The sequence below is a fragment of the Nerophis lumbriciformis genome, linkage group LG25, assembly GCF_033978685.3.
Source record: "Nerophis lumbriciformis linkage group LG25, RoL_Nlum_v2.1, whole genome shotgun sequence".
In the NCBI taxonomy this organism is placed as follows: Eukaryota; Metazoa; Chordata; class Actinopteri; order Syngnathiformes; family Syngnathidae; genus Nerophis; species Nerophis lumbriciformis.
This window is the reverse complement of record NC_084572.2, coordinates 34529583-34544095: the sequence shown is the minus strand read 5'-3', so window position 1 is coordinate 34544095 and position 14513 is coordinate 34529583. Positions and strand designations below refer to the sequence as shown.

The 14513-nt window shown below is 35.7% G+C and overlaps 1 protein-coding gene across 5 annotated transcripts in view; it reads left to right on the top strand.

Moving 5' to 3' along the window:
• Window positions 1–14513, top strand: part of LOC133621855 (voltage-dependent P/Q-type calcium channel subunit alpha-1A-like) — a 267315-nt gene that overhangs the window by 137024 nt on the left and 115778 nt on the right. For all 5 annotated transcript variants that reach the window (XM_061984254.2, XM_061984255.2, XM_061984253.1 and 2 more), the window contains 2 exons: window positions 1498–1557; window positions 2547–2653. In XM_061984254.2, the coding sequence (XP_061840238.1) occupies window positions 1498–1557; window positions 2547–2653 (167 nt within the window). The remainder of the gene's footprint in view (window positions 1–1497; window positions 1558–2546; window positions 2654–14513) is intronic.

Below are 14513 nucleotides of genomic sequence, written 5' to 3'. Positions count from 1 at the left end.
CCTTAGTCAAAAGCTGTTTACCGTTTTGGTCGACAAACCGTCTGTCCATGTCGAGTACTACCGTATTGTTTGTATTACTCAAAAGTGCTGTTGTAGAAATGTTTTAAAAAGTATGATGATGTCGACATACACAGTTGACCACTTTTGTAGACGTAAAATTTGAAACCCAAAAGGGGGGAATTTTTCGACTTAAATTAAAGTAAAGTTAAAGTACCAAAGATTATCACACACACACTGGTGTGGTGAAATTTGTCCTCTGCATTTGACCCATCCCCTTGATCACCCCCTGGGAGGTGAGGGGAGCAGTGGGCAGCAGCGATGGCCGCTAGTTCTACTGTGATAAACATTATTCAGAGTTCCCTCGATTATCGCGGGGGTTGCTTTCAGATCCCCCATGGTGGCAAAATTTCAGCAAAGTAGGGACATTATTTATTTATAGTTCTATTCATTAACAAGACATGCATTTAAAGCAGGGGTGTACAAACTTTTTGACTGGGGGGCCGCATTAGGCTTGGCCGGGGGCCGAAAGCTGACTGCATGCAAAGTAACTATTTATATATATATATGATAACATATTGTTGTAATAATATAATGGATATATAATTAATAATTATTATAAATGGTTATTAAATGTGAAAATTTGACCCATACCTTTTTTACTTCCGTGACAACCAACCTTAAAGTTTTTTAAATCAATCAGAAATATCGAGCATCTAAAATACGCCAAACATAGACAAGTGTAGAGAGAGTGTTTTGCATTTTCCCATCATGCATTTTAATGTAACTCAATGTAAATGAGTGTAGTTTGGATTTTTTTAAAATAATATCCAGAAAGTTCAATGAGCAGGATGTGTTATGTGTGACCGTGTCAGTTGAATTTTTGTGCTGGTTTAATTTTTTTGCCTGTACCATGACTAGGGAAGGTTGTTTGGATTGGGTCACATATGTGAATGCTGCGCACGCATTGACATTGATGTGCAATTAATAGCAACTGATTTGAGTTACTATTTTTGGCCACCAGATGGCAACAAAATGGGTAGCAATTAGGCCGCTGCCTACTTGTATATTATATGAAAACACAGCGCCAGGCCAAATTGCTTATTGGACTTATGCCCATCCCCCTGATTTAAAGACTTCATAAGCCCTACACACACTTATAGACACTTCTTGTGCTCTTAAAACACTTGATATACTCTAAAACCTACGTACATGAAAACTTAAATAGGTTCTATGGAGTCAATAGTAAAATCAGCGATGCAGTAAGCGAACTGCAAGGTGACGAAAGAACATTGTCTTGTACTGAGTTTTCCCAAAAGAACCCCATGGATATTAAAAAAATAGTCCGTTCCAGTGTGAAACTCTGGCCACCATAAAAGCTTAATCACGTGCACATGTGATGTTTCAAGTCAGATTTTAACATCCCTCACTGTCCTGCGGGTATAAAAAGACGACTGAGGTCTGCTTGTAGCGGCCGTGCTAACTACATTTCATCCGCAGGTGCTGCGCTATTTCGACTACGTCTTCACCGGCGTGTTCACTTTTGAAATGCTGATCAAGGTGAGTCGTTTTTATCAGATCTTATTATCTAAAGTGCGGCAATGACAGTTTGATGGATGATTGAGCAGTTTTCGCCGCTAGGCTACGCCCACTACCAATGGGCACGAACAGTTACTGATCAATCCAGGGCTTTAGGGCGTCATCGTCATCATTTGTACCAATTCTGATCAAGATCTGAGTTTGTGGCGCCAGGTTGTAAATAGGATAGGACTTTATTGTCATTGCACAAGTACAACAAAACTTTGTTTTCAGCACAAACCCGTTCACGATTAGACAAACAAACAGTGTACAGGGTTACAGAACAGGAACGCTGATGGGTCGCCACAAGGCACCCCGTAAAAGATAAGAAAAAGGTCAAACGCTGGGGAAGAAGATGAGTAAAAAAAATACAATCTAGACTGGGCTCCTAAGGGGGCCTAGTCTGGAGTGGGAAAAAAACCTCCATGCAATGCACACATAAACACATTACATTTAATCACGACAACTCGCAACAGAAGGGCAGGGAGTTGGGGCCCTGGAGGTCGACTGCTGCTATGAAGCGCTGCCAGCCGTCCATCACCCCGAGGGGAAGCGGGGGGAAAAAATGCGACCGCCCTCACCAGAGGCAAGACAGTAAAGATGTTGACAGATTTGCGACGAGTAATCAGATCAAAATTTGGCGCCAAGCCACGCCCACATCGCGTGGCGTAAGCAAAATTCCTTGGCAATTTATCATCGCTTATCATTGTAGTAGTTGTCATTTCAACCGCAACTCATCTGGTCAAAGTCCCTAGAAGGAGTTCATTAAAATACGACCCCTGTTTCTGACTTAAAAATGTCCGACTTCCTGTTAGTTTTCAAAACATGGGTTCTTGAGACTTTTATGTGCGTCCTGTCATAATGGACGTCTCCGGGAATTTTTTGTTGCGATACGTGAAACGGCTAGTTTTACTTGTTCGAATATCATAAGTGTGTTGCCATAGCGACTGATCACGGCCCCTGTCTTCCAGATGGTGGTCCTAGGCTTGTTCCTCCACCAGGGCTCCTACTTCCGCGACCTGTGGAACATTCTGGACTTTATAGTGGTTAGTGGTGCTCTGGTGGCCTTCGCCTTCACGTAAGTAACTCCTCCCTCCCCCTGACCCCCATGGTCCTCTTCCTCATCCTCATCCCCCACCCGTCCCGCCACCAAACACAGACACATCTGCAGAAAGACCCTTTGCAGCGGCCATGTTGGCCGGACAATGTTGCTCCTTGTTTTTGCTGTGTTAGCCTGAAGCAGATCACAGTCTGATCCACTTCCTGTTCCTCCCGGCGTCCATCTCTTCTTACTGTCCTTCGAACCGTCTCTTCATCAAGCATCACATGAGACATTGTATCAGCTGGTCTTTCTCAGTGTCCTCCACCGTCATCACCAAATCATGCACAACAACACCGCCCTATGACCTCTGCCAAGGCCTAAACTTTGTCGGATGATGCGTTTATATGAGACGAGCAATCTGGATTAGATCTGGATTGACTTTGTTTAAAAAGAAAGCATTTTATTTTCTCCTAAAACCCTTTAAGTACAACCATAGTGTGCACAGACTAGTTGACATTCCACTCCTGTCCTGTAGGTGGTGGTAATTAGGAATGGGTCCCGAATACGGTACTTTTTTTTGACACCGACCGAATCGCAAAATCCAACGTAAATGAAGTACTTTTCCAAAAATGCACCAGCTTGATGCTAATATACATTAGTTTTGCTATTGACATGCTACTGATTAGCATTGGCGATTTTACATGGCGATTTCAACACCTCCGAATTTGTTAATGACAACTACATCTAAGATGCAACCAAACAGCTGCTGCTTCTTATTTAAATTATTATTCTATTTATTTGGTCTTCAAATTATTCAAAAAATATTTCTCAAATGATTCCCTGAATTTTTCAAACCCTTCTTCAAATTTTCTAAATTATTTTTACAATTTTTACTAAAAAATTTCAAATTATTTGCAGGATTATTCTTATTAATTTTTGTAATTTTTATTAATTTTTAAAATTCTCCAAACACATTCTTTAAGTAGTACCAAACTTTAGCTTATTGTTAGTTTTTTGTTTTATTTATTAGTGTAGAGTCCCCAAGGGATGGTTGCACTTGGCGATCACTCCAGCAGCACTGAGAGCAGACTCAGCCATTTTAAATGCAATTTTCAGTGCCATCAAAGTAATGTACTCAAATAATGCTCTAATGTAAGTAAAATAAGGCCCCCCTCTTTTCCAAAAATGCATTATTCTATTTATTTGGTCTTTAAATTATTGTAAAAATATTTCTCAAATGATTCTCTGATTTTTTCAAACTCTTCTTCAAATTTTCTAAATTATTTTTACAATTCTTACTAAAAAATTTTTTAATTATTTGCAGGATTATTATTCTTATTTTTTTTTATTTGTTCAAATTCTCCAAACACATTCCTTAAGTAGTACCAAACTTTAGCTTATTGTTAGTTTTTTTGTTATATGTAGCAGTGTAGCGTCCCCAAGGAATGGTTGCACTTGGTGATCACTCCAGCAGCACTGAGAGCAGACTCAGCCATTTTAAATGCAATTTTCAATGCCTACAAAGAAATGTACTCAAAAAAACGCTCTAATGTAAGTAAAGTAAGGCTCCCCCTTTTCCAAAAATGCATTATTCTATTTATTTGGTCTTCAAATTATTGTAAAAATATTTCTCAAATGATTCTCTGATTTTTTCAAACTTTTCTTCAAATTTTCTAAATTATTTTTACAATTCTTACTAAAAAATTCTAATTATTTGCAGGATTATTGTTCCTTTTTTTTTTTAAATAAATTTTTCAAATTCTCCAAACACATTCCTTAAGTAGTACCAAACTTTAGCTTATTGTTAGTTTTTTGTAATATTTAGCAGCGTAGCGTCCCCAAGGCATGGTTGCACCTGGCGATCACTCCAGCAGCACTGAGAGCAGACTCAGCCATTTCAAATGCAATTTTCAATGCCAACAAAGAAATGTACTCAAAAAACGCTCTAATGTAAGTAAAGTAAGGCCCCCCTTTTTCCCGAAATGCACTAGCTTGATGCTAATATACATCGACCTGCTACTGATGAGCATTAGCGATTTTACAAGGTGATTTCAACACCTCCAAATGTGTTAATGAAAACTACAACTAATATCAAACAAATGGTGCGCAATAGGCACAATACTTACAGTATCGACACTTTTTAGGGCGCAACAAAACACTAGATTCAGCATTAGCGATTTTACATGGCGATTTCAACGCCTCCAAATGTGTTAATGAAAACGACAACTAATATCAAACAAATGGTGCGCAATAGGCACAATACTTACAGTATCGACACTTTTTAGGGCGCAACAAAAGACTAGATTCAGCAAACACTGAACTGACTAGCCAACACTCTATAAACTATACGCTAACGCCTGCCATATTGACAATGAGACTCGTAAATGTGATAACAAAACAAGATAGAGTTACAATCAACTCATTTTTAAATGTTGCAATAAAAATGTAATTTTATTGTAAAAAAACAACAATGAATATTTATTAACACACACTAAAGTACCGGAAATTGGTACCGTTAATTAGCGGTACTGTATCGTGAATGGTACCCATCCTTAGTGGTAGTGGGCAAATGCACAGTGATTGACAAACTGTGAAATCCTCTAAAGTCGCCGTTGTCATACAAGGTCGACCGCTTATGTCGACGTCAGATGTGAGCGCCAATGGGGTCGTTTCTATGACAACTGGTCAGCTAATGTTGACATGCGTTGTCGGATTTGTTAACCTTGTCGTCATCGCGAAGCGGCAACATACCTACTGTCTAATTACACATAAATAAAACCTGCACACACTGACATCCTGCTTGGGTGCAAAGTAAACTTCAAAATAAAAGCACGGCAATATTGACCTGGATTCTACAACAGCAGGTAACAAAATACACACGTTTATTTAATGTATTTTCAGATTGTTAACCACCGGCAGAAATATTTGCACTTGTACTAAAGCTGGATTGTCTTTGTAGTGAAAATATTCAAGCCAATTAGCACAATTTGAAAACAGTATAAACAGTAGTTATTAGAAACACAAGAATCTAAGTAAAAAATTTGTATTCTGTGTATTCACACATTTTGTCTCGCATTTTAAATAAAAATAACATATTTTTAAATTATTTTAGGCAATTTCAATAGAAAGTGGTTCGATGGCGCTATCTGTCAACATTTTCCAGCAGGAAGATGCTTTAAAAACCTCTTAAGGCCCAAGCTGTTTGTTTACATGGTTTTTTTTTTATTTCTCTTTGCTATTTGGGCTTATTAGACCCTAATTAGAATAAAAACTAAGAATCATCTTTTGATATGATGTACTTAGTCCATAAGTACACAAACGTGTACTTCATGTTTAGTGACATGCTAATTCTTATTTTTACACTTTTTTTTTCTCCAAATTCCATTGTATGTTATACTCTTCTGACACCACCAGATGGCAGTATAAGTGTCCACATAAGCGGCCATAAGACCCCAATTCAGTAGTGTACACAATTTTGGAAATAACATCCAAAAGGTGCTGTCCACGCATGTGGCCACTAAGCCTTTAGAGGTTACGAGACAGGATGTTGCGTAACTGCACGTTTTGTACGTACAAAACTGTTATTTAAATTGTGTTTAATAATTGATATGCATTTTAGAGGTTTTCATGTGACCAATAATCAGGATAGCCATGTCAACAAAGAAAAATCCTTTATGTTCAGCCATTCCCGGACCAAAGTAAATAATGATGCCTTTATCAGCAAGTATTTTTTGGACAAAAAATAATTTAGTAATAAAATAATAAAATAAAATAAAATGTATTATTATTTATAAATTTTAAATGTATTTTTATTAAATTATTGTATTTTTCATGCTTGGTGGAGGTTATAATCTAAATTAACACTTCACACTTAAGTTTGCTCCTGGAGACCTTTAGAGGACCCTCCATCATCTCCATCTTCTTCCATTTCCTCCCCCCCTGAAGTCACCCTAACGTCACTCTTCCTGTAATTGTCAAACTTTCAAGCACCGCCTACTCACTGTCTCCTCCCACTCTCCCCCGTCCACCCGTGGCGCTCTGATATTCCCGCCAAGCAGGCCGTGAGTCACCCCGTCCTCTCTACTCGCATTTGTATAGACTTGTCATGACTCCGCACCCCCCTCCTCTCCCTCTTTGGCCCCTCCCACTTCCTACTGGCCGCCTCCCTTTACGTCGTTCGTACACTTTTGAGTGGTGATGCACGGCAAAGCATAGTACAAGAGCAACTCCAACAGCTGAGTTGGTCCTCCTGCTTGTGTGCATAATTAATAAAATACCAAAAATGCTTATTAGAAAATACGAGAAAATCCTCTTTATTTCGAAATATTATAAAAGTAAAGTTGTTTTTTTTCCAATTGATCACTCGGTTCTAAGAGAGCACAGCTTGTAGCTTCAATTTGCACAATTGAACTTCTTAGTTGCTCCGACAGTAATGAGTTTATATAAGTTTGTATTGGAGAATGCCGTTTCTTAATGGGGAAAGATGTTAATGTCTCTCATTTTCGTGTTAGCATTTAAACTAGCTAATTGGCTAGCTTGCCCAGTAAAGTGCAGTATTACCAGTTTATGAGTTTATCAAAGTGTTATCAATCACGGTTTTCCTTTAATTTTACTTTAAAACGCTTACAGTATAATACTATTGGGAACAAACATTTCGGTCGGAAATATGGTATAAAAATAATTAAATAGAGTAGAAGTTTTATGAAGGAATTTGATAATAGTAGGATTTACAATGTAGAATGAACTTATATATATATAAAATATGAATAAGAATATGAATAAATATATAACTATAAATATATATATATATGCATATGTATATATAAATATATTTATGTTCTACATGGTAGAATATTTATATATATAGTTATATATTTATTCATATTTTTATTCATATATATATATAAATATGGATTTAAAAAAAAAAAAATATATATATATGAATAAATATATAACTATAAATATATATATATAAATATATACATATGTATATATAAATATATGTATGTTCTACATGGTAGAATATTTATATATGTATTTTCATACATTTATTTATGTATATTTATATATCAATGTATGTATATGTACACACATATATATATATATATATATATATATATATATATATATATATTGTGTATATATATATATATATATGTATGTATATGTGTGTGTATATATCTATATATGTGTATATATATGTGTATATATGTGTATATTTGTATGTATGTGTGTATATACATATATATATATATATATATATATATATATATATATATATATATATATATTTATATATATACATATATACATATGTACATACATATGTGTATATATATATATGTATATAAATATATTTATATTTATATTTTTATATGTATATTAATATTTTTATAGTTTATGTATTTATATATATATATGTTTATATACATGGTTGGATGGTAGCAAGTAAGGATTGTAAATATTTATATATTATATATATTTATACATTTATATATGTTTATATATATTTATATATTAATGTATGCATATATATATATTTTTATATATGTATATAAATATATATTTATATTAATATGTTTACATGTATATTTAGGTATATTTCTTTTTATACATAAATATATGTATGTATACTGTATATATATATTTATAAATAAAATATATAAAGTATGAAATATACAACAAAAATGTATGAATACAACTAAATAAATATCAAATATATAACAGTATAAAATAGACAACAAAGCAAAAGATAGCAGATTTAGAGGACAAATCCAACACAAGACCTGCAGTTTAGTTTGTCCTCCATCTTGATGAAGAACACGTCAGGAGGACGTTGCACACTCTTGCTTTGCCGGCGCTCGTTAAAGGGCCAGCCTACACATTACTACTACCACTTCTAGTACTTCTACTACTACAAGCAGTACTACCGCTGTCATCGAATACACAAAGTGAAACATCGCGCTGTGAGATGTCACTTTAGTTGCAAAGTAGTAATGCGCCTCCCCTTCACCTTCTCCTTCCTCTTCCTTCCACTCTCGTCTCCTTCCTCCTCGCTCCAAACATCTGCTGCAGGGCTGACGTCCGGCACAGTTGTGCTACACACGCACACACACACACACACACACACACACACACACACACACACACACACACACACACACACACACACAAACACAGCCATTGCACAGCAGGTTTTCAGCATGGTCAGCGTGCAATGGCTTCCACTTGAAAACAGCTTTTAGACATAAAAATGGTCCCTCTTCATCCTCCACATAAATGCTGAATGAAACATTTTTATGACGGGGCTGCATGCTTGCGTGTGTGCGTGTGTGTGCGTGTATGTGTGTGTGTGTGTGTGTGTGTGTGCGTGCGTGTGTGATTATGATGGATGAGCTCTTACATGCAAAGATTCCCTCCGCTGCTGACGTGCATTGCCACAGCGCTTTGATATCATCTCCGCAGATGATTGCAGATCTAATGAGGGCAATTTATGCAGCAGGCCCGCTCTAATTGATTATTACGCTGTAATGAGATTAAAAAGTCACCCAAACGGACGTAGCCGAGCAGCTGAGGAAGATAAAGACGAAGCGTCCCCGGTCGGAAGTGCTCGCAGAGTCGTGCAGGAATGTTCTCCACGTTTGTGTTCCGTTCATGTCGGCATGAGCGCCACTGGCTAATACCTGGAGAGCGCCCCGTCCTCACTTCATGTCACTCGCAGTCGACACGAAAAAATTATTGCAAAGGAATTTATTAGGGGTGTAACGGTACGTGTATTTGTATTGAACCGTTTCGGTACGGGGGTTCCGGTTCGGTTCGGAGGTGTACCGAACAAGTTTCCACACGGACATATTAAGTAGCGTAACGCACGTTGTGTAAACAATGCACACCGAGGCACAACACACGGCATGCTAGCAGCTAACGGGCTAGGATAGACTGACCATACGTCCTCTTTTCACCGGACATGTCCTCTTTTGCGGAGCTGTCAGGGCGGAGTTTCTTAAATGCCTCAAATGTCCGGCATTTTGAGTTAGGGTTGCGTGTATTTTCAATGTCCGTTCAGGGTTAAGAAGGGGTTAAAAACAAAACAAATTGTGCGCGCAGCAGCATTGGTGAGGGAGGGGCAGAGCCAAAGAGAGAAAGAGAGAGTTATGATAAACGCGCATGCGTCGCCAGGCTCTGCTTTTTATCCATACATTTATCACATTTAACTTTTTATTATCTATAGCAGGGATGTCAAAAGTGTGCCCCGGAGGCCATTTGCGGCCCACAGCTAATGTTTTAAAGGCCCACGGCACATTCTAAAAATACTATTAAAATAAACAAAAACATAACAAAAGTGAAATAAAAAAGCTTAAAGGTTAAATGTAATTTAGAAAAAGTTGCAATGTTGACTAATAAAACAAGGCAGTTTTTTTTTCTTTCAAACTGTCATTGCTCAAAACATAATATTGAATCAAAATCAATGTTATTATGAATGATTGACCTATTCAAGGTTCCCATTACTTCACATCAAATATTCCACTAAGAGAAATATTTTTGGTGGAAGATTTTGCAAATTTGGTAAATAAATAGCCCAAAAATTTATATTTTGTTGTTTTCTTACTGTACCGAAAATGAAACGAACCGTGACCTCTAAACCGAGGTATGTACCGAACCGAAATTTTGGCGTACCGTTACACCCCTAGAATTTATAGAAAATGTCAAAAATATATGTAACGCTCACGTTCATACATTGAAACAATGTACCAGGGGTGTCCAAAGTGCGGCCCGGGGGCCATTTGCAGCCCGCAGCTTGTATTTTATTGGCCCGCGGCACGTTCTAAACACACAATAAAAATGTCCAGGATTAGAACATTAAACCAAAAAACTAGAATATACAGTTTTTGGATGAAATTGCGTGTGACTGCAGAAATGCGCGAGTCGAACTTAAATGCTAAATGCTAACAATTAGAACGTGTCAAGTACCAAGTCATAAGACTGTAAAGCGTTTGTATGTAAGATTAGCTAAAAAAAGTAAAATAAAATAAAAGTTAGCATATTCACGTTAGCATGCTAACAGTTAGCATTTGTCAAGTACCAAGTTATGACTCTTAGGTGTTCGGCTGTAAAATTGGCTAAAAAGATTAGCATGTTAACAGTTAGCATTTGTCAAGTACCAAGTTATATGACTCTGGGGCGGTATAGCTCGGTTGGTAGAGCGGCCGTGCCAGCAACTTGAGGGTTGCAGGTTCGATCCCCGCTTCCACCATCCTAGTCACTGCTGTTGTGTCCTTAGGCAAAACACTTTACCCACCTGCTCCCAGTGCCACCCACACTGCTTTAAATGGAACTTAGATATTGGGTTTCACTATGTAAAGCGCTTTGAGTCACTAGAGAAAAGCGCTATATATATATATATATATAATTCACTTCACTTCATGTAAGATTAGCTAAAAAAAAAAAAAAAAAAAAAAAGTTAGCATGCTAACAGTTAGCGTTTGTCAAGTACCAAGTTGTATGAGTCTGAGTTGTACGACTGAAAAATTAGCTAAAAATGTTAACATGTTAACAGTCAACATGTGTCAAGTACCAAGTTATGACTCTAAGGTGTTCAGCTGTAAAATTGGCTAAAAAGATTAGCATGTTAACAGTTAGCATTTGTCAAGTACCAAGTTACATGACTGTGAGTTGTACGGCTGAAAAATTGGCTAAAAATGTTAACATGTTAACAGTCAACGTGTCAAGTATCACGTTATGACTCTTAGGTGTTCGGCTGTAAAATTGGCTAAAAAGGTTAGCATGTTAACAATTAGAACGCGTCAAATACCAAGTCATAAGACTGTGAAGCATTTGCAGGTAAGATTAGCTAAAAAAAAAAAAAAAAAAGTTAACATGCTAACAGTTAGCGTTTGTCAAGTCCCAAGTTGTATGACTCTGAGTTGTACGACTGAAAAATTAGCTAAAAATGTTAACATGTTAACAGTCAACATGTGTCAAGTACCAAGTTATGACTCTTAGATGTTCGGCTGTAAAATTGGCTAAAAAGATTAGCATGTTAACAGTTAGCATTTGTCAAGTACCAAGTTGTATGACTCTGAGTTGTACGGCTGAAAAATTGGCTAAAAATGTTAACATGTTTTTAGTGGATTTAAAAAAAAAAAATGTAAAAAAAAATATGGTAAGTTGTAATAATTTTACCTCAAAATGTAGTGTATATTACTGTAAATGCTACTAAATGTACTGCTGTTTTTATGGTTAAAAAAAGCAACTCAGTTGCCAAAATTTTACTGTAAATTTCACATTTGTTTTTTTTTTACTGTTAATTTAAAAAAAAAATCAATTTTACAGTAAAATTTTGGCACCTGAGCTGCCAGTTTTTTGTTATTTTTTACCGCAAATCAACAACTGTAGATTTTTCGGTGTATTACTGTAAATGCCAAAACGTCACCACAGCTTATTACAGTTAAAAAAAAAAAAGTACTGTTTTTTTTCATTTCGAGAAAAATGCTGTAAAAACCACAGTAAATTCCAAAATGTTATCATGAAATCTATTGCTACTTTTACATTGCACAATTTGATAGATAACTTGCTTTGAAATCATTATTATTAGTATTTATTTCTATTTAAAAATGGTTTGAATGTTTGATAATATATTTTTGCATAATTAGACAATATTTAAGTTAGCATAATTTTTTTTTAAATTTTTTTTTTTCTCCCAAAATAGAAATAAAGAATACATTTAATAAGAAAAGTTACAGTACTTTATTGATGCATATTATTTCCAGGCTTTCCAGGGCCACATCTGGCCCCCCGGGCCTTGAGTTTGACACCTGTGACATTCAACGTCTCCAAGGCATGTAAGGAAAGCATCCAGTAGCAAACGTGTCCGCATCATTCAACGTACCGCGTCGTGAGCTTAATTTCATGAATTGTTGTGGAGACTAGGTGCCGAAGATAAAACAATTACCACTCCACTTTGACTTAAAGACAGCGTAAGTCCATTCTAGAAGGTTAATCAAAAAATAGGGTCTTGTTTTTTTATATCTGCTATTGTTCGCTGTTGGACTCATTTAAGTCTTTTTGAACAGTCCGCACTACAAAATAATCGTATTGGATCAATATCGGCCGGTGAACCCGAATTGATTGGTAAAAATGTAATTATTTTCTTCCAAGTGGATGATGCAATTGACTGGACTATTAGAGCAGAGTATTTGGTCCGAAATGTGTCCTAGAAGTGTCTCTCCCTGGTTGCCATGGAGATGAGGGATGCTGGTGGTTTGGGTTGTGTGGGAAGGGGGCGGGGCTTCTCAAAGAGGCGTGGCCATCCTTCTCCTGTGTGTCTTCTCATGTGGATGTGTTTTCTGCCAACCTTTCCTCTCTCTCCTGTCCGCTGTTTTTCTCTCTTCTTCGTCCATGTCCGTCTTTCTGTGTCCTCCTCCTCCTCCTCCTCCTCTCTCTCGCTGTCTGTAACCGCCATGGCACGGGACAGGAGCAGCACCCGGTAAAGTTCTTCCTCCTCCTCCTCCTCAAGCACCGGGTCACTTGGGCTTCTCGCTCTTTCTTTCTTTGTTCTTCAGCGTCTTATCGTCACCATGTCCCATCACCTTGCTTGTTTTATGGCTATCCTGCACCGGAATCAATGACATAGAAATAGTCTCTTCCAGGGTCAAAGTGTGGCTACCATCATATGTTATAAGTCACATCGTAACATCCTATGTGTCATGCAAGTGTAATAAGAAGTGGTCTGTCAATGCTTCTCAAAACCACCCTTGTGAATACTGCTAAATGTAGCAGAAAACTGATAATAAGCTCAACTTTGGTGCTACTTAAGAGTGTTTTAAGAATTTGAAATATTCAAAGAATAATTGTTTTTTTTTTAGAAGAAAACAACCATCTTGGAGCAAAACTATGAGAGTTTGGAAAAGGACTGAAGAGAATAATTTTAAGAATAATCCTGTAAATCATTTGAAGAATTTTAGTAAGAATTATTAAAGTAATTTTGAAAAAAAAATTCCGAAAATTATTTTAGGAATATTTTCAGAATAATTTGAAGAATTAAAAAAAAAAGAAGAAGAATTAGAAAAAAAAATAGAAAACTTCAGAAATGTTTTCGAGAAAAATTTGAAATGTTCAAATAATAATTTTAGTATTTTTAAGAGGAATTTGAAAAAATACACATTTGAACAAGACTATTAGAGTTTGGAAAAAAGACTTCAGAGAATAATTGTAAGATTATTTTAAGAATAATCCTGCGAATAATTTTATTAAGATTTATTAAAAATAATTTTGGAAAAACAGTTTGAAAAATTCCGAAAAGGATTTTAAGAATATGTTCAGAATAATTTGAAGAATTTAAAAAAATAGGATAAGAATTTAAAAAAAAACATTGAAATTTTGAATTGAATTTTGAACATTGAATTTGAAATATTCAAATAATAATTTTTGGGATTTTAAAGAGGAATTTGGAAAAAATACAAATTTGAACAAGACTTCAGAGAATAATTTGAAGAATATTTTAAGAATAATCCTGTGAATAATTTGAAGAATTATAGGAAGAATTATAAACATAATTTTTTGAAAAAATTGAAGAGAATCCTTTTAGGAATATTTTTAGAATAATTTAGGAATTAAAAAAAAAAAAAGAATTTAAAAAAAGAGAACTTCAAAAATGTTTTAGAGAAGAATTTTAAATATTAAAATAATAATTTTAAGATTTTAAAGACATTTTTAAAGAAGCATTTGAAAACAATACACATTTGAACAATACTATTGGGAAAAAAAATAATGGAATAATTTTGATAATATTTGTAACAATAATCTTAGTAATGATTTGAAACATTTAATGAAGAAGTCGAAGAAGAATTTTGAAAATGTAAAGCAGAATCGAATACATTCGGAGAATCATTCTCGGAAC